The following is an 18,732-nucleotide window of genomic DNA, read 5'->3' on the forward strand; positions in this document are numbered from 1 at the left end:
TTAATGAACTGATTTTGATACACTATTATTTTTTTAGGCACAAGACTCTTTTTTTTTTTTAAGATTTTATTTATTTATTTATTTATTTATTTGACAGAGCTATAGAGAGAACCAGAGAGCACAAGGAGGAGAATGGTAGAGGGAGAGGGAGAGGCAGGCTCCCCGCCGAGCAGCGAGCCCCACGTGGGTCTCCATCCCAGGACGCCGGGATCATGACCCGAGCCGAAGGCAGGTGCCCAGCCAGCTGACGCCCCCAGGTGCCCCAGGTGCAGGACCCTTTCCTGTCCAGTTAACAGACATTGCGGTGTTAGTTTCAGGTGCACGACACAGCCATTCAACACTTCCGCCCATCACTCTGTCCTCCTCTCTAGACAAGGGCACCCCGTTGTCCCCATCACCCATGCTACCCATCCCCACCCTCCTCCCCGGCCGTGTGTTCTCCAGAGTTAAGAGTCTGTTTCTTGGTTTTTCTCTCTCTTTTCCCCTTTGCTCATTTGTTCTGTTTCTTAGATTATACGTACGAGTGAAATCGCCGGTATTCGCTTTTCTCTGACTTATTTCACTTCGCGGTATACTCTCTAGCTCCATCCGTGTCGCCGCAAATGGCAAGATTTCATTCTTTGCACGGCCGAGGAGTGTTCCGTTGTGTGTACACGCCACCGCCTCCTCATCCGCCCATTAGTCTTGTGGACACGTGGTTGGCTTCCACAGCTTGGCTATTGAGCACGATGCTGTTGTAAATACATCCCTTCCAATTGGTGTTTTTGTATTCTTTGGGTAAATCGTAGTGTCATTGCTAGATCATATGGTAGTTCTATTTAAAAAAATTTTTTTAATTAATTGATTTATTTAAGTAATCTCTTACACCCAGTGCAGGACTTGAGCTCACAGCCCTGAGATCAAGAGTCACACGTTCTCCCAAATGAACCAGCCAGGCACCCATCTATTTTTTATTTTTTTTTAAGATTTTATTTATTTATTTGACAGAGAGAGAGAGCACAAGCACAAGTAGGCAGAGAGACAGGCAGCAGGAAAGGGAGAAGCCCGCTCCCCGCTGAGCAGGGAGCCCGATGCAGGGCTTGATCCCGGGACTCCGGGATCATGACCTGAGCTGAAGGCAGATTTTTTTTTTTTTTAAGATTTTATTTATTTATTTGACAGAGAGAGATCACAAGTAGGCAGAGAGGCAGGCAGAGAGAGAGGAAGGGAAGCAGGCTCCCTGCTGAGCAGAGAGCCCGATGCGGGACTCGATCCCAGGACCCTGAGATCATGACCTGAGCCGAAGGCAGTGGCTTAACCCACTGAGCCACCCAGGCGCCCCTGAAGGCAGATGTTTAACCGACTGAGCCACCCAGGCGCTCCTGTTTTTAATTTTTTAATAAGGACTTTATTTATTTATTTACTTACTTATTTGAGAAAGCAAGGGAGGGAGAGCATCAGCACGTGTGCGAGTGGGGGAGGGGCAGAGGGAGAGGCAGAGAGAATCCTTTTTATTTATAATTTTATTTATTTGACAGAGAGAGTGAGAGAACATGACCCAGTGAGGGGCAAGGGGTAGAGGGAGAGGGAGAAGCAGGCTCTCCACTGAGCAGGGAGTCCAACGCAGGGGTTGGTCCCAGGACCCCGGGATTATGAGCTAAACCGAGGCAGACGCCTAATGGACGGGGTCCCCCAGGCGCCCCCTTTGTGTACTATGATTACCTAAAGTCCATTCCTCATTCATGTTTCCTCAGGCTTTCCCTCATGTCCTTTTTCTGTTCCCAGATCGCACATACACTCAGGCCTCATGTCTCGGGCTTCGCCGGGCTTTGGTAGTGTTTCAGACTCTGTTTTTGACGACTTCGACAGTTTTGAGACACGCTGGCCAGGCGCTTGGCAGAATGTCCTTCTGCTGGCACGGTCTGATGCGCTCCTCAGGACAGGACTGGGACTGTGGATTCTGGGAGGAAGGCTCAGGAGGTCAAGAGCCCTTCTCCTCCATTTTGTCGGGGGTGCATGCCCTCACCTTGACTTGTTGCTGCTGGTGGTAAATAACCTTGGCCACCTGCCCAAGGTCGTGTTGGTCAGGTCTCTCCACTGTCAAGTTACTCTGTTTTTCTCCATTCCCGACCTGTCCTCTTCGGAACGAAGTGGCTAAGGGCAGCCCATCCTTCAGAAGTAGGGAGTTACATGCCACATTCTTCTTCATTTTCATTTATTTATTTTGAAGATTTTATTTATTGGGCGCCTGGGTAGCTCAGTGGGTTAAAGCCTCTGCCTTCGGCTCAGGTCATGATCCCAAGGTCCTGGGATCGAGCCCCGCATCGGGCTCTCTGCTCAGCAGGGAGCCTGCTTCCTCCTCTCTCTCTGCCTGCCTCTCTGCCTACTTGTGATCTCTGTCTGTCAAATCAATAAATAAAAAATCTTTAAAAATTAAAAAAAATATATCTTAAAAAAAGATTTTATTTATTTGACAGAGAGAGAGAGAGAGAGAGAGAGCAGGGGGAGCAGCAGGCAGAGGGAGAATCAGACTCCCCGCAGAGTGCAGAACCTGACATAGGGCTCAATCCCAGGACCCCGGGATCATGACCTGAGCCCCAAGCAGACACTTATTCTCTGAGCCACCCAGGCAGCCCCAGGGTCACTATTTTTTTTAAGTCAACTCTACCCCCAACATGGGGCTCAAACTCAGGACCCCAACATCAAGAACTGCACGTGCCTCTGACTGGGTCACCTTTTGAGGTCAGAGTCTCTATACGCGTCGTTTGTAAATCTTCTGCACAGTGAGGTTGTCCCTTCATCCCCACTTACTTCGTCTCCAGGTCTTAATTCATCACCGCGTGGGTCATTCCCATCTTCTAGGGGAGGCGTTTCTTACAACGGGGGACAGTGGTGTGAGTGCTCTGACCACCTCGTCTGAAACAACAGCTCGCCTCCACCACACCCCTCTGGGCTGGTCCTGTGCCCTTCATGTCCCCTCACCTGGGTCCTGCCTCCCTGACCTCTGGAGACCAGGCGTGAGGGTGGGCATGTGGAAGTCTTCTCTGGATCTCAAGTGTGGCTCACCGCTGGACCGGATTGGGGCAAATCCCTTCAATCCCCAATTTTCCCAATTATAAAATCCTCCTGGGAGCCAGTTACATGTGTGTGGTCACTGAGTCAGAAAATCTAAATCTGGAGCTTAGGGAAGGGCATTTTACATAATAGCTTTATTGGGGAATAATTCACAAACTCACCCTTTTAAGGTCTACAAGTCAGTGTTTTTTAGTATATGTACAGAGCTGTGCAACACCAGCATTCTCTAGTTCCAAAACATTTCCATCACCTCTAAAAGAAACCCCATACCCCTGAACAACTACTCCCCTCTCCCCGGCCCGGGCAACCAGGAATCTAGTTTGTTTGTTTGTTTTTTTCTTTTCTAAATATTTTATTTATTATTTGACAGAGAGAGAGAGAGATCACAAGTAGGCAGAGAGGCAGGCAGAGAGAGAGGAGGAAGCAGGCTCCCCGCTGAGCAGAGGTGCCCCGATGCGGGCCTCGATCCCAGGACCCTGAGATGACCTGAGCGGAAGACAGAGGCTTAACCCACTGAGCCACCCAGGTGCCCCAGGAATCTAGTTTCTATCTCTACATCTCATCTAGTTTCTAGATCGTTCATATAAATGGACTTGTCATATGTGGTCTTCTGTGACTGGCTTCTTCCACGTAGCGTCATGTTTTCTGACCCATCCACACTGTAGCATGAATCCGCGCTTCGTCCCCATTTGTGGTGGGGTATATTACGCACTGTGTGGAGACGGCATTTTGTTTATCTGTCCCACAACGGAGGGACATTTGAGTGGTTTGCGCCCTTCAGCTATTGTGAGTGACACCTCAGGGAATGGAAAGACATTTAACGAGCCTCCAGGTCCCCCTGACATTTGCTCTCGTTTGGGGCTCCAAGGCACCGTCTTGTTGCAGTGTGCAACACTGCACACGTCTTGCTCTCTCAACAGCCCACAGAGGCAAGCAGCCACGCTGCCCCCACTTCACAGACAGGGACAAGGACACTCGGGTAATGTGACACTGGGCTGGGCTAGTTCTCCTACTCATCCCACCACGCATGGCCTCTCGGAACCCGGGCTTTCCTACTAGCTCTTTTCGTTTGCTCTCTTCCAGGCTATGGAAGGCAGGGAGGCAAGCCTTGCCAATTCGGGAACACAAATATTTGCCAGTCACGAAAACATTCCGCTATCAGTCAAAACCCAGACGAGCTGGCACACGTGGTCTACAGATGCCGGAGGGAGCTTCTATTTTAGGGGACACCAGGCTTGCAGCGTCTCCCCCTCCCCAGACAACCCAGGCTCCTTCTCATTCCTACCTCGTCTGCTGATGAGGAAACCAACGTTCAAAGTCATCACTGGCCCTCCGTCACACCGCATCCAGACGGACCTTTTCTTTCTTTTCCTTTTCTGTTTTCCTCACATGATCTCCACACTCAATGAAGGGCTTGAACTCAGGATCCCAAGACCAAGAGCAGTTTGCTCTGGGGCGCCCAGATGGCTCAGTTGGTAGAACACATGACTCCTGATCTGGGAGCCATGAGTTTGAGACCCATGTTGGGTGGAGAGAGGACTTAAAACAGCCACCGGCTCCACGCACCGGGCTGGTGAGGCTTTGTATTAGTCTTCATAAATGGAACACAATGAAGGTGATTTCCAGTTCAGATAAATAGCAGACATCGCCTTTCTAGGCCATGTGAGTGGGCAGAACTTAATTATGGCTTTATTTCATCTCTCCAACAGCCTTACAGGGGGGCAGGTTTCTGGGGGCTTAGGGAGGATGCATGGGGTGATCTGGGGTGGGCCAGCTTTCCTGTGGGGATTCAGAACCCTGGAATCCTCCGTCTCCTGTTGTTTTCACAGGACAGAATGATGAAGTGTTCAAATTCAGCCACTGCCTGTCCCTAACAGCCTGCCCTAGCGGCTTCCCGCCCAGGAAGCCTTCTGGCCCTGGTTAAAATTCTGTTTTCTGTCCTCGCCCCAGACCCCTGACTTAGAATCTCCAGAAGTGTGCACGTTTCTTTCTTCTCTTTTTTATTTTTTAAAGATTTTATTTATTTATTTTACAGAGAGAGATCACAAGTAGGCAGAGAGGCAGGCAGAGAGAGAGGGAAGCAGGCTCCCTGCTGAGCAGAGAGCCCGATGTGGGACTCGATCCCAGGACTCTGAGATCATGACCTGAGCCGAAGGCAGCGGCTTAACCCACTGAGCCACCCAGGCACCCTTTTCTCTTTTTAAAAATTTTTGTTTATTTGAGAGAGAGAAAGAGAGAGAGAGAGCGCCCAAGTGGGTGGCCGGGCAGAGGGAGAAGCAGGCTCCATGCTGAGCAGGGGGCCCGATGATGTGGGAATCGATCCCAGGACCCTGAGACAATGACCTGACTCAAAGGTAGAGGCTTAACCCCCTGAGCCACCCGGGGGTATGCATGTCAACGCCCACAGCCCGCTGGGGGCTCCGACCCAGGAGAGGGCGTGAGCCCCCCGGAGTGGCGGGGCAGACAGAGCCGCGCATCAGCTGGCGCGGCAGCTCTGCGAACCTGCCCCTTCCCGAGCCAGCTGCGGGGCCGGCCAAACCACACACTCGGGGTTTGAATCCGAAGGTGTGCGTGGGGCGGGGGGGTCTCTTTACAGACTCCAGCCGGGTGTACCGAGGCGCAGAAGATGGCGAGGTTAAGGCAAGCGAGGCCTCCGCGGCCCTGACCTAATCATAAATGCATTGACTCGTGGCCCGGTGCGGGACCCAGTGCCCACGTGCCCCGGACTGCACCCCCACCCTGATTCCGTGTAGGCGCCGGGGACTGGCGAAGGGACACGCAAGGGTGGAGACAGGGCCAGCCGGGCCGACAGCGCCAGGTGCAGGGCGCGGTGTCCCGCTCACCAGAGGAGCGCAGCGGGGGCGGGGCCCGGCCGCGGGAGGGGCGGGGCCCGGGCCTGTCGAGAGGAGGACCGAGCGCCGACGCTATGGGGCGTGGTCTGCTCGGCCTCGTTGACGTTCGCCAATCCGTGCGCTTGAAGAGGCCATGGTCCCCGCCTCCCGCCGCCACGGGGAGAGCGTCGCGTTGCTATTGGCTGGCTGATAGGCTTCTTCCGCCTGGCGGGGGCGGGCCGGCACGTTGGCGGGAAAGTTGCGGCGGCGGGGCGGACCCTCACGCCGGGGCTAGCGAGGGGCCGCCGGCGGCGACGGGTCCCGGGCGGGTCGCTGTGGCCGGCATGGACGCGGCGGAGGTGGAGTTTCTGGCCGAGAAGGAGCTGGTCACCGTAATCCCCAACTTCAGCCTAGACAAGATCTACCTCATCGGGGTGAGGGCAGGGGCCGGCCATTTGCCTCCGGCGGCCGCGCGCGGGGAGGCGGTCGTGGGGCGGGGGGCGTCCGCGGACCCCAGCCCGGCCTCTGACCCGTCGAGGGGTCGGGGGAGTCCCTGACGGGGGAGGCAGAGCGGTCGCGGGAGGGCTGGGGGGCAACCCCGAGTGGGGGCGTACGGGGGGGTCAGGGCGGTCGCGGAGCACGGGGTGGGGGCTGGGTGAGAACCGGGGGTGGAGACGCCGAGGGGGCGGGGGGGGCGGACGCGGGGTGGACCGGGTGGCCGGCGTCTCGGCGGTTCTCGGGGCGGGAAACAGGGCTCAGGTGGGCCGGCCAGGTGTGCGGTGAGGCCGGCTCGGGTCGGGACCGCGGGCTCGGGGCGGCCTCCCTGGGCCTGCGCCCGCGGCTGGACTTTGTTTTCCCTCGGGTCCAGCTCGCGCAGCGCCTGCCCCCGGTGGGACGGCCGCGGGGCCCGCAGGGCGTCTGGTCGCGTGCGGTCTCACCCGGACGGGGTTTCCCTTCCGCAGGGGGACCTGGGGCCTTTCCAGCCGGGCTTACCGGTGCGAGTGCCGCTGTGGCTGGCCATCAACCTGAAGCAGAGGCAGAAGTGTCGGCTGCTGCCGCCCGAGTGGATGGACGTGGGTGAGGACCGGGCTGGGGCGGGCGCGTGACCGCCTCCCGGGGCGCGAGCCCGGCTTTGCGCTCCGCGTCACCCGCTGGTTCGCCGAAGGTCGGGGCGGCTGGAGCGTGACCTCTTAGTCTGCGCACCACTGTGACTAATGTCATGTCGGTTTGAGGCGTCCATACCAAATGTCGCTCAGATTTTGGTTTTAAGATATTCCAGCTTGCTTTACAATCAAGAATATTGGGGCGCCTAGGTGGCTCGGCTGGTTAAGCGTCTGCCGTCTGGGGTCATGGTCCAGGGCCTGGGATGAGTCCCATGTTGGGCTCCCTGCTCTGCGCAGAGCCTGCCTCTCCTCCCTGCTTTTGCGCGCGCGCTCTCTCTCTCAAATAATTTTTTTTTTTTTTTTTTTTAAAGATTTTAGTTGAAAGTGAGCAAGCAAGAGAGCACAAGCTGGAGGAGGGGCAGAGGGACAGGGAGCCCGATGCGGGGCTCGATCCCAGGACCCTGGGATCATGACCTGAGCCAAAGGCAGCCGCCTAACCCGCTGAGCCACCCAGGTGTCCCAAATAAAAATCTTTTGAAAAAAATTAAAAAAAAATAAAATTAAGTGCATGTGGGGCACCTGGGTGGCCTAATGGGTTAAGCATCTGCCTTTGGCTCAGGTCATGACCCCAGGGTCCTGGGTTTGAGCCCACATGGGGGGGGGGGTCCTTGCTCAGTAGGGAGCCTGCTTCTTCCTCTGCCTCCTGGTCATGCTTTCTCTCTCTCAGTCAAATAAATAAATAACATCTTAAAAATAAAAATAAAATTAAAAATAGTGTAGGACTTTGAAGAAGCATTTTTTTTAACATTTAAAAATAATTATATTGGGAGCCTGGGTGGCTCAGTGGGTTGGGCCTCTGCCTTCAGCTCAGGTCATGATCTCAGGGTCCTGGGATCGAGTCCCGCATCGGGCTCTCTGCTCTGCAGGGAGCCTGCTTCCTCCTCTCTCTCTCTCTCTCTCTCTCTCTCTGCCTGCCTCTCTGCCTACTTGTGATCTCTGTCAAGTAAATAAATAAAAATAAAATCTTTAAAAAAAAATAATTATATTGGGGTGTCTGTCTGCCTCAGGACAGCACACAACCTTGGACCTTAGGGTCGTGAGTGACCTCAGGGTTGTAAGTTTGAGCCCCATGTGTAGCATGTTAAGGAGCAGAGCCTCTCTCAGTACACAGAACACATGAAAGCAAGGCGTCATCCAAACCAGGGAGTAGTAGTCAGCCGTGTGAAGAAATGACGTCCTGCTCAGGCTGCAGGTGAATGAACTTAGGACACATGCTAAGTGGAAAAAAAAGAAAAGGCATGAAGATCACCTACAGCCCTGAATATACTAAGAACTATTGAATTGTACTTTTTTTTTTTTTAAGATTTATTTATTTTAGAGGGAGCAAAAGCTGGGGGGACAGAGAATCTAAAGCAGACTCAGCAATGAGCTTGGAACCTGATGCAGGGCTCTGTCCCATGACCTTGAGATCATGACCTGAGCCGAAACCAAGAGTTGGATGCTTAATGGACCGTGCCTCTGAGGCACCCCTGAATTGTACATTTCATTTATTTCCTTTATTTTTAAAAATATTTCATTTATTTGACAGAGAGAGACACAGCGAGAAGGAACACAAGCAAGGGGAGTGGGAGAGGGAGAAGCAGGCTTCTGGCCCAGCAGGGAGCCTGATGTGGGGCTGGATCCCATGACCCGAGCCGAAGGTGGATGCTTAACGACTGAGCCCCCCCAGGCGCCCCTGAATTGTACATTTTAAATGAGTGAATGGTATGGTGCATTAATTAGGCATCAGTAATAAAATGATGGGGGCACCTGGGTAGCTCAGTTTGTTAAGTGTCTGTCTTTGGCTTAGGTCATGATCTCAGGGTCCTGGGATTGAGCCCTAAGGTGGACTCAGTGCTGACCGGGGAGTCTGCTTCTCCCTCTAACTCTGCCTCTCCCCGCCACTCATGTGCGCAAGGACTCTCTTAGATCTTTAAAATAGAAAATAATGTATCAGCAGTGTAGACAGACTTTATCCTGAGCCTTCCCAATCTTCCTATCTCGGAGACGAAAGTGGCTCATTATAGCAAAGGAACATTGATTTTACTTGGAATGGGCGGGGGGAATGTAGTATTTGAAAAGCCTCTGAGTGATTTTGATGATCCACTCCCAACTGGGAATCTGCTGGGGGTACCTCTTCCCTGGATGCAATGTCATTTTGGGACCCTTGGGTGGCTGAGTCCGTTAAGCGTCTGCCTTTGCCCAGGTCATCACCACGGGGTCCTGTGATCGAGTCCTATATCGGCCTCCCTGCTCAGCGAGCAGGGTGCTTCTCCCTCTGCCTGCAGATCCCTCTGCCTGCAGATCCCTCTACCTGTGCTTTCTCTCTTTTTATCTCTCTCTCTCGCTCTCTATTAAATAAATGAAATCTCTAAGAAAAAAAAAAAAAGCAGGGACACTATGAACTAGGCCTTGAAATACAGTTTCAGAAGGACCGCCCGGGCATTTTCCCCTTCTGGTCCTAAAAGGGGTGGGTGGTGGCCCTGGCACGTCTGCAGCAAAGGGAAGCTCCCAATCCTTTTCCTGAGGGGCTCTGGCAGGGAGCCCCGCCAGGTCTGGCTGTTAGCACGACATCTCCTTCTGGCAGTTTTGGCCCGTCCACGCTGAAGGTGATGGGGGCAAGAGCCTGTCTCCTCACAGGTCAGTCAGAAAAGTGGGGAGAGCGAGCCCGAGCTTTCCCACGGCCGGGGTCACGCTGCATGGGCAGTGCTGAAGCTTCACTGGCTGGTCTGTAGAGCATGGCCGAGAGCCGGCCGCCCTCTGCTGTGCCGGGGGGGGGGCTCTGCCTGCTTTGGTCCTGTGAATGGAGTCCCCTAGTAAGTCTGTTTTTGTCTCTTGACTTCTCTCACTCTGGTTTTTTGTTTGTTTTAAGATTTATTTATTTATTTGACAGAGATCACAAGTAGGCAGAGAGGCAGGCAGAGAGAGGGAGGAAGCAGGTTCCCACTGAGCAGAGAGCCCGATGTGGGGCTCGATCCCAGGACCCTGGGATCATGACCTGAGCTGAGGGCAGAGGCTTAACCCACTGAGCCACCCAGGCGCCCCCGTTTTGTTTTGTTTTTAAGGATTTTTTTTTTTTTAAGATTTTATTTATTTATTTGACAGAGATCACAAGTAGGCAGAGAGGCAGGCAGAGAGAGCGAGGGAAGCAGGCTCCCCGCTGAGCAGAGAGCCTGACTCGGGACTTGATCCCAGGACCCTGAGATCATGACCTGAGCCCCCCAGGTGCCCTGTTTTTAAGGATCTTACTTATTTGACAGCACAAGCAGGGGGAGCGACAGGGAGAGGGAGAGCAGACCCCCCAACTTGGGGCTCCATCCCAGGACCCTAGGGTCATGACTGGAGCTGAAGGCAGACACTTAACCAACTGAACCACCCAGGCGTCCCTGGTTTGTTTTTGTATTTGTTTTTTTGTTTTGTTTTGTTTTTGTTTTTTTAAGATTTGTGGATTTGGGAGAGTGCACCCTTGTGAGTGGGGCAAGGGCAGATGGAGAGGATCTCTAAGCAGACTCCCCCCTGAGCGTGGAGCCCCCCACCCCATGACCCAGAGAGCATGACCTGAGCTGAAATCACAAATCGGGTGCTCAACACTGAGCCCCCCAGAAGCGGCGCTGGCACTGGCTTTGGGATCATTCCTGTGGCTACAGGTAGCGCTACACAGTCTTCTGCCGCCCAGCGCCATGTCACTCGCGCCCCCCCCCCCCCCCCCCCCCGGGCCAGGTCACCCATTCTTCGGCCTCTGGCTACTTGACGGCTTCCCATTTCTGGCTGTGGCTAGTGAGGCTGTTGGGAACATTCCCGTCTAGGTCAGCTTGTGGATACTTGTTACCTCTCTTGGGTAAATACGCCGGGTTATAGGGCAGACCGTGCTTGGCTGTGTAAGGACCTCCCAGCCCTCCAGAGTGGATGAGCTGTTCTGATCCCGCTGGAGCCGCGGGAGAGCTCCCAGTTGCACATCTGGCCCGCGCGGGTGCCATCAGTCTGTTGGATTCATCCCAGGCGCTGTTTCATGCTCTGACTTAGATGCTAGGAAGGAACCTGCCAACCGCGTGGAGAAGGTGTGTGTGTGGGGAGGGCAGCGGGGAGTTTCCAGGCCGCGAGTAGTGTGACCGGCTGCTGGAGGAGGGCTCCCATGGTTGGAGTCTTGGTGTGTTATTGTTGGTTGGTTGGTTTGTTTTAAAGATTTTATTTGACAGAGATCACAAGTAGGCAGAGAGGCAGGCAGAGAGAGAGAGAGAGGAAGCAGGCTCCCCGCTGAGCAGAGACCCCAATGCGGGGCTCCATCCCAGGACCCTGGGATCATGACCTGAGCTGAAGGCAGAGGCTTCACCCACTGAGCCCCCCAGGCGCCCCGTCTCGGTGTGTTTTGAAGGCAGAATCCGCAGGATTTGCTGAAGGACAGACTATGGGATCTGAGAGGAGACTGAGGAGTGACAGGCAGGGTCGCTGGCCTGAACTGTGGAAAGACACAGAGTTGCTGCCTCCTGGGCGGGGGAGGCTGTAGGAACATGAGGGCTGGGGGAGGGACCAGAAGCTGGGGTTTGGCCCTGTCACCCCGGAGGTGCCTAGCAGATACCCGGGTGGAAGGGGCGTGGGCCGGAGTGTTTGGTCAGGAAGTTGGTGAAGGGGCTTACTTGGGGACATGCAAGTGTGACGTCCTCAAGAGTGCGTTGATGGTATTGAAATGAAGCGGGAGGACATCGCATGGGGTGTGGGTTTAGGCGGTAAAGCGGGCGGGGTCTGAGCTCTATACCACAGTGCTGAGCACGGTCAGGACGGCCCAGAGGTATCCAGGTGAGAACTCAGGGTGGCGTTCCGGAAATCAAGTGATAGATATCCTCCGAGGAGTCATCTTTTTGAGGTCAAGGACGAACGGTTATGGTCAAGGAGAGATGGAACCACTGGGCGTGGCTGAGCAGAGGTCGTGGGCCCTGGCGTTGACTGGCGTGGGTCAGGGGGGTGGACAGACACCCACTCGAGTGGTCAAAGAAAGGAAGTTAACTTTTGAAAAAATGGTTTGGGGGCGTCTGGGTGGCTCCCATCGTTGAGCATCTGCCTTTGGCTCGGGTCATGATCCTGGGGTCCTGGGATCGAGCCCTGCATTGAGCTCCCTGTTCAGCGGGAGTCCTGCTTCTGCCTCTCCCACTTCCCCTGCTTGTGTTCCCTCTCTCGCTGGGTCTCTGTCAAATATATAAATAAAATCTTTAAAAAATTATGATTTGGTAGCTGGCATTGGGAAGGTTTTTTTTTTTTTAAGATTTTATTTTTTAGGGAAACCTGGGTGGCTCAGTTGGTTGAGCGACTACGCGGCTTGGGTCATGGTCCTGGAGTCCTGGAATCGAGCCCCATATCAGGCTCCCTGCTGGGGGGCAGTCTGCTTCTCCCTCTGAGCCTCCCCCTTCTCAGACTCTCTCTCTCTCTCTCTCTCTCTCTCTCTCATTCTTTCTCTCTCAAATAAAAAAATCTTTAAAATTTTTATTTTTTAAATCTAAAAAATTTTTTATCTAAACTCAGTTAATTAACATAGTGTAGTAGTAGCTTCCGAGGTAGAGGTCGGTGTTCATCAGGCACGTGGAACACCCAGTGCTCATCTATCCCGTGGCCTCCTCACTGCCGGTCACCCCGTCCCCACACCCTCCTCCTCTCCAGCAGCCCGCAGTTTGTTTCCTGTAGCTAAGAGTCTTAAGGTTTGTCTCACCCTCTGATTTCGTCTTACTTTACTTTCCCTTCCTATGATCCTCTGTTCTGTTTCTTAAATTCCACATATGAGTAAAATCATATGACCTTTGTCTTTCTCTGCCATGTTTTATTTAGTAAGGTTTTATTTATTTATATTTATTTAAGCAGGTTTTTTTAAAGATTTTATTCACTCATTTGTCAGGACACAAGTAGGGGGAACAGCAGGCTCTCCACTGAGCAAGCCCCCCCCCCCCCACCATGTGGGACTTGATACCAGGACCCTGGGATGATGACTTGAGGTGAAGGCAGATGCTTAACCGACTGAGCCACCCAGGTGTCCCTTATTTATTTATTTTAATGATTTTATTTATTGAGGGGCACCTGAGTGGCTCCATTGTTGAGCATCTGCCTTCAGCTCAGGTCATGATCCTGGGGTCCTGGGATCCAGCCCCACATCAGGCTCCTGCTCAGTGGGAAGCCTGCTTCTCCCTCTCCCACTTTTCCTGCTTGTGTTCCCTTTCTCGCGGTCTCTCTCTGTCCAATAAATGAATAAAATCTTTAAAAAAATTTTTGTTTATTGAGAAGGAGACAGCAGAGTGAGCATGAGCTGGTGGGGAGGGGCAGTGGGAGAGAGAGAAGCAGGCTGCCCACTGAGCAGAGAGCCCGATGCGGGGCTGGATCCCAGGACCCTGGGATCATGACCTGAGCCGAAGGCAGGTGCTTAGCCGACTGATTCACCCAGGCGCCCATATTTATTTATTTTTTATTTTTTTAAAGATTTTATTTATTTGAGAGACCGAGTGAGCAAGGGAGAGAGCACATGAACCAGGGGCAGAGGGAGAGAAGACGACTCGATGCTTATTGGGGATCCTGACTCGGGGCTGGATTCTAGGCCCCTGAGATCATGACCTGAGTTGAAATCAAGAGTCAGGTGCTCAACCGACTGAGCCAGGTGCCGGTAGGATTTTCTTCAGGTGGAAGACGTTGCAGGGAGCTGGTGGGACAGTTAAGTACTGAGGCACAACCAGCTTGAGTGAGAGACAGCTGCTGGGGTGGTGTTCTGTGCTGGTCGGAGAGGAGTTCCAGAACACACCTGGAGGGGTGTCCGTTGCGCACAGGGACAAGTGTGGAGGTGCAGTGTGCTGGCAGCTGGCAGGGGCGTGCAGTTTCTCAGAAGGGCATCGGGTAAGAGCGGGAGCGTGAATGGAGCAGGGCAGTAGGTTGGGTTTGGCATGGCACCAAGGGCCCCTGAGGAGGGCGCCCAGCGCTGAAAGCCTGCTCCCCCCACCCCCAGCACGGTTGTGTGTGTGTCCCTCAGCTTCAGTGGCCAGTCCAGATCCAGGACTTTCTCAGACCCATGAGACAAGGAGAGAGAGAGGGGGGACCTGCTGCTGGATGGAATTGGGACTCCACTGCAGGATTCTAGATGCTGGGCTCAGGCCCTCTGTCATCTGCGTCTCACCCACAGGCTAGAGGGGCTGCGGTTTATGTCCTCTTGCTTCCCTCTGAACAAGGGCTCAGGGGTGTATAAGTAAATTTCTTCAGTCACTGGTTACTTTCATCACCTTTTGTATCAAAGAGAGAATGCTGTCTCTTTCCCCTAGAAAAGAACTTCTGACTCTGACACAGTTTCTCCAGTAATATATCCTGCAGTCCAGAGCAGCAACACAACTAGAATTTTTTTTTTTTTAAGATTTTATTTATTTATTTGACAGAGATCACAAGTAGGCAGAGAGCGAGAATGAGAAGGAAGCAGGCTCCCTGCTGAGCAGAGCCGATGCGGGGCTTGATCCCAGGACCCTGAGATCATGATCTGAGCTGAAGGCAGAGGCTTAACCCACTGAGCCACCCAGGCACACCAACGCCAACAAGAAATTACCAACTTCTATAAGAAAAACTTTTTTTTTTTTTAAGATTTTATTTATTTATTGGACAGAGAGAGCACAAGCAGGCAGAGCGGCAGGCAGAGAGGGAGAACCAGGCCCCCCGCTGAGCAGGGAGCCCGATGCAGGACCCTGAGATCATGACCCAAGCCGAAGCCAGATGTCTCACCAACTGAGCCACCCAGGCGCCCCCCCCAATAAGAGAAACTTTTGAGGAAATGGGCCCTGAATCATCTAGTGATATGTTATTCCAAAAAAGTGTTTTCTCTTGGGGCGCCTGGGTGGCTCAGTGGGTTAAGCCTCTGCCTTCGGCTCAGGTCATGATCTCAGGGTCCTGGGATCGAGCCCCGCATCGGGCTCTCTGCTCAGCGGGGAGCCTGCTTCCTCCTCTCTCTCTGCCTGCCTCTCTGCCTGCTTGTGATCTCTGTCTGTCAAATAAATAAAATTTTAAAAAAGAAAAGAGTTAAAAGCAAAAAGTGTTTTCTCTTTGTTTTTGTTAGTTGATCCAATAGGTAATAGAGACACTTGGTAAATCTGGAAAGCTTCAACAAATATTTGGATATGGTGATAGTAAAATGTATACATTTCTCAATTTCAGAGAAGTTGGAGAAGATCAGGGATCATGAACGACAGGAAGAAACCTTCACCCCCATGCCCAGCCCTTACTACATGGAACTTACCAAACTCCTGCTGAATCAGTAAGTGCGTCCCCTCCGCAGAGCTGTGTGGGAGGTAGAGCTCCTGACACTCATCCCTGACCCTGTCTCTCCTTCCTGTTCCATGTTCGACTCCAAGGTGAGGGCTGTCCCGGCCCCCCAGCTCCTGGGTCGGTAACCCGGGAGGTGCTCGTGCGCTTGCACCCTTTTGCCTGGGCTCTCCCATCTGTCCTTCCCTTCCCAGCCCTCCTGCTCCTAGGGAATTCCTCGCCGCTCTATTGCTTGACCCTGGACAGTGGTGAGTCTCCGTTATCCTCTCTAACCTTCTGCTTAACCGCAGCTCTGTTTCACTGGCGAGGCTTTACCCTCCGGTCTTCACTATGCGCATGTGAGTTCTGGCCTGTGTTTCACAGGAAAGGCCAGAGGCTCACACTTGCTCCGAGCCCTGGCCATGATGAAAGCCCACGGTGGCAGCACATGTGGGGCAGCAGCGTCCTGCTTCCCCGTGTTCAGTTCGGGCTCCCCACTTGCTTTGACTCCTCTTCCACGTTGCAGCCAGAATGGACTTTTAAAGATGGGGCTGCCACGTGGCTCATCTGTTCCTCAGAGCCTGTGAAGGGTCATGGCCGTGGTCCTCATGGCGGCATGCGGGGCTCTGCCTAGCCGGACTCCCTCTGCCTTCCTCTGTGGCTCCGACGGGTTTCCCTGCTGCTCTGGGTTCCAGGGCCACATGGGCCTCTTCCCCTCCCACATACCAGGGTCCTCCAGGCTTTCATACACTGTGTCCTCTGTCCAGTTTGTCCGTCTGTTGTCTGTTCGTCCTTTGGCTCCGCCTGACTGGAGCTCTGTCACAGGTTAAGGGTGCCTGTCCTCCTGGGAGCTCAGTAGCCCCCGCGCCTTTTGTCACCAGTAATCCTCTAATCACTAGTTGGGCTGCCCGCCCCGCCCCGCCCAAGTTCTAAAGGGCATGGACTGGCACGCCTGGGTGGCTCAGTCGGTTAAGTGTCTGATTCTTGATTTTTGGCTCAGGTCATGGTCTCGGGCTTGTGCACTTGAGCCCCATGTCAGCATCCACGCTGGGCACGAAGCCTGCTTGAGAGTCTCTGTGTCCCGGCTGTTAGGTCATGTCGGGATGCAGACCTAGCGCGTGATGGTGTCATTGAAGGGAGCCCAGGCTTGGGGGAGGGAAGATTCACCACAGAAGAGGACACTGTGGGGAGAAGCGGGGACGCGTGAACGGGCACACACGTTCGGGCGAGCAGAGCGGCTGGGGTTGATGTAGGCCAGGTAGGGCGTCAGGGAGCTGAGGCTATTGCTCTGCGGCTGCGTGTCCTGGGGACGGTGGCTGGCTGGGGCATGTCGTTGGACGAAGCGGAGAGCCTTCTGTGGCGGCGGGACTTGGAAGGGAAGACGTGGCGGCAGAGGTGCGGGGCCTGTTCACCTTCAGTTTTGGGGGTTCAGGATCTTACGCGTGCAGTTCCTGTCGGGACGTCGGTTTTGTGATCCTTTGTAGCTCGTTTGGCCGAGGGACCCACGTTCACCTTTGTCCGGCACGTCCGTTAACGAATCGACGGTCCTCCATTCCTGAGCTGTTCAGAGTATCAGACCCAAATGTTTGGATCCTAAGTATAACCCGCTACATAGCTCCTAAGTACAACCGCCATGTAGCTCGTAGCCCCGGACTCCCCGCTGCGCAGCACAAGCTGTTCTGGCAGGGAGAGAGGCCGTTTCCGCTCTCCCAGCATGCCCGGCGATGGGCCTTGTTAGCTTCTGCTTTCATCTTGGGTTTTGTCTTTTCCTTCAAAGCTTACTTGAACGGCTCAGTCCGCTGCACATCTGACTCTTGGTTTCAGCTCGGGTCTTGACCTCCGGGTTGTGAGTTCAAGCCCCACACTGGGTTCCACGCTGGGTGTGAGCTTCCTTCAAAACACTAGAATGGCCTAGAAGGATCCAAAATGCAGCTCACCACAGGACGGCTGTCGCAGTGACCCTCGTGGACTCCTGTTCAGACTTTTACCCAGAATTCACTGGGTGGTGGGACGCTCGGTTTATACTAATTTGCAGTTTAGCCTGTGGTTTCTGTAAGTGGCCTTGTGTTTCCCCTGCGGAGTGACGTGGTACTTCCTTCAGAGTGTGCTGGGAGGATAGAAATGCCCTGAATGCGGAGCTCAGAGCCCGGCACGGAGCTGTTGTCTTTCCCCGGGGGGTGTAAGCCCTTGGGTCAATGATGGAGCAACGGCAGTCGTGACCTCCGAGCCAGCCCTTGGAGCAGGTTCCTTCAAGATGGAGATTCTGTAGCACAGAACCTCGGTCACCCCGGGAGGAGGATGTCCGATTCCGCGCTTGTCCTCCGGAGTCGGCGTCGCGGCTGCCATGAGCCGCTTAACATGAGCGCAGACGGCGGTGTGGATCGTGGCAGAGCTGTTTTGGTTTTTTAGGATTTTATTCGTTTCAGAGAGCGAGATAGCCACAGACCTAGCAAGAGAGCACAAGTGTGGGGGAGAGGGAGACGCTGACTCCCTGCTGAGCAGGGAGCCCTGTGCAGGCCTTGGTCCCGGGACCGCAGGGCTCGGTCACGCCCCCCGCCGAAGGCAGCCGTCCAACCGATAGAGACACGCAGGCATCCCCACGGCTGAGTTTCCTTGGCAGCAAACTTAACTGCTGGAAATTTTTACATTTTAAAATTGAAAACAAAGGAAAACACATTTTGCTTGTGTTTCCAAAAGTCCAAAAGAGCGGAGGGCTCCTGGCTGGTTCGGCCGGAGGCGGCTGCGACCCCTGACCTCGGGGCTGCGAGTCTGGGCTCCACCTTCGCTGCGGGACCTGCCGACACCAGCATACTTCCCCCTGGTTGTCGCTTTACTTTACCAAGTGCCCCCCATGTGATCTGTTGCTCTGCTCTTGCTTCTGTAGCGCTTCGGACAATATCCCCAAAGCAGATGAAATCCGGACCCTGGTGAAGGACGTGTGGGACACTCGCATGGCCAAGTTGCGGGTGTCCGCCGACAGCTTCGTGAGGCAGCAGGAGGCACATGCCAAGGTAGGCGCACACGGGGCGGGGGCTCGGGCCTCCTGTGGCAGCTGGCCCTCCCCATGTGCCCGTGAAGCCCGGGGCCACAGGTGTTAGACAGCGAGTGGTCCCCATGCCCCGTCTGCTCGGACCGCTGCCAGCAGGGATTCCCAGCTGTGCCCGGCCTGCGTGACCAAACCCAAACCAAAACAGCCCCATTATTCAGTGACTACTTACTTTTATTCCGTAGATCGTACATTTTGTCAAAATCAGACCCTCAACCGGGTTGGTCTTCTCTTGTGTTTCAGCTGGACAACCTGACCTTGATGGAGATCAACACGAGCGGGGCTTTCCTCACACGAGCGCTCGATCACATGTACAAACTCCGCACGAACCTGCAGCCTGCTCAGGGCGCGCCGTCCCAGGACTTCTAGAGAAGGGCCCGGCCCGTGGCGAAGGCTGGCCGCTTGTGCCTGT

The 18,732-nt window shown here is 54.2% G+C and overlaps 1 protein-coding gene across 1 annotated transcript; it reads left to right on the top strand.

Annotated features, from left to right (window-relative positions):
- The first annotated feature begins 6,166 nt into the window (after positions 1-6,166).
- GINS2 (GINS complex subunit 2) lies at positions 6,167-18,732 on the top strand. Its single transcript, XM_032854613.1, has 5 exons — positions 6,167-6,319; positions 6,848-6,962; positions 15,188-15,287; positions 18,159-18,285; positions 18,564-18,732. Exons 1-5 carry the CDS (start codon positions 6,230-6,232, stop codon positions 18,687-18,689), a joined length of 558 nt encoding a protein of 185 aa, XP_032710504.1. The 5' UTR covers positions 6,167-6,229; the 3' UTR covers positions 18,690-18,732.

The sequence above is a fragment of the Lontra canadensis genome, unplaced genomic scaffold, assembly GCF_010015895.1.
Source record: "Lontra canadensis isolate GAN:19392208 unplaced genomic scaffold, GSC_riverotter_1.0 scaffold8, whole genome shotgun sequence".
NCBI classification, from domain to species: Eukaryota; Metazoa; Chordata; class Mammalia; order Carnivora; family Mustelidae; genus Lontra; species Lontra canadensis.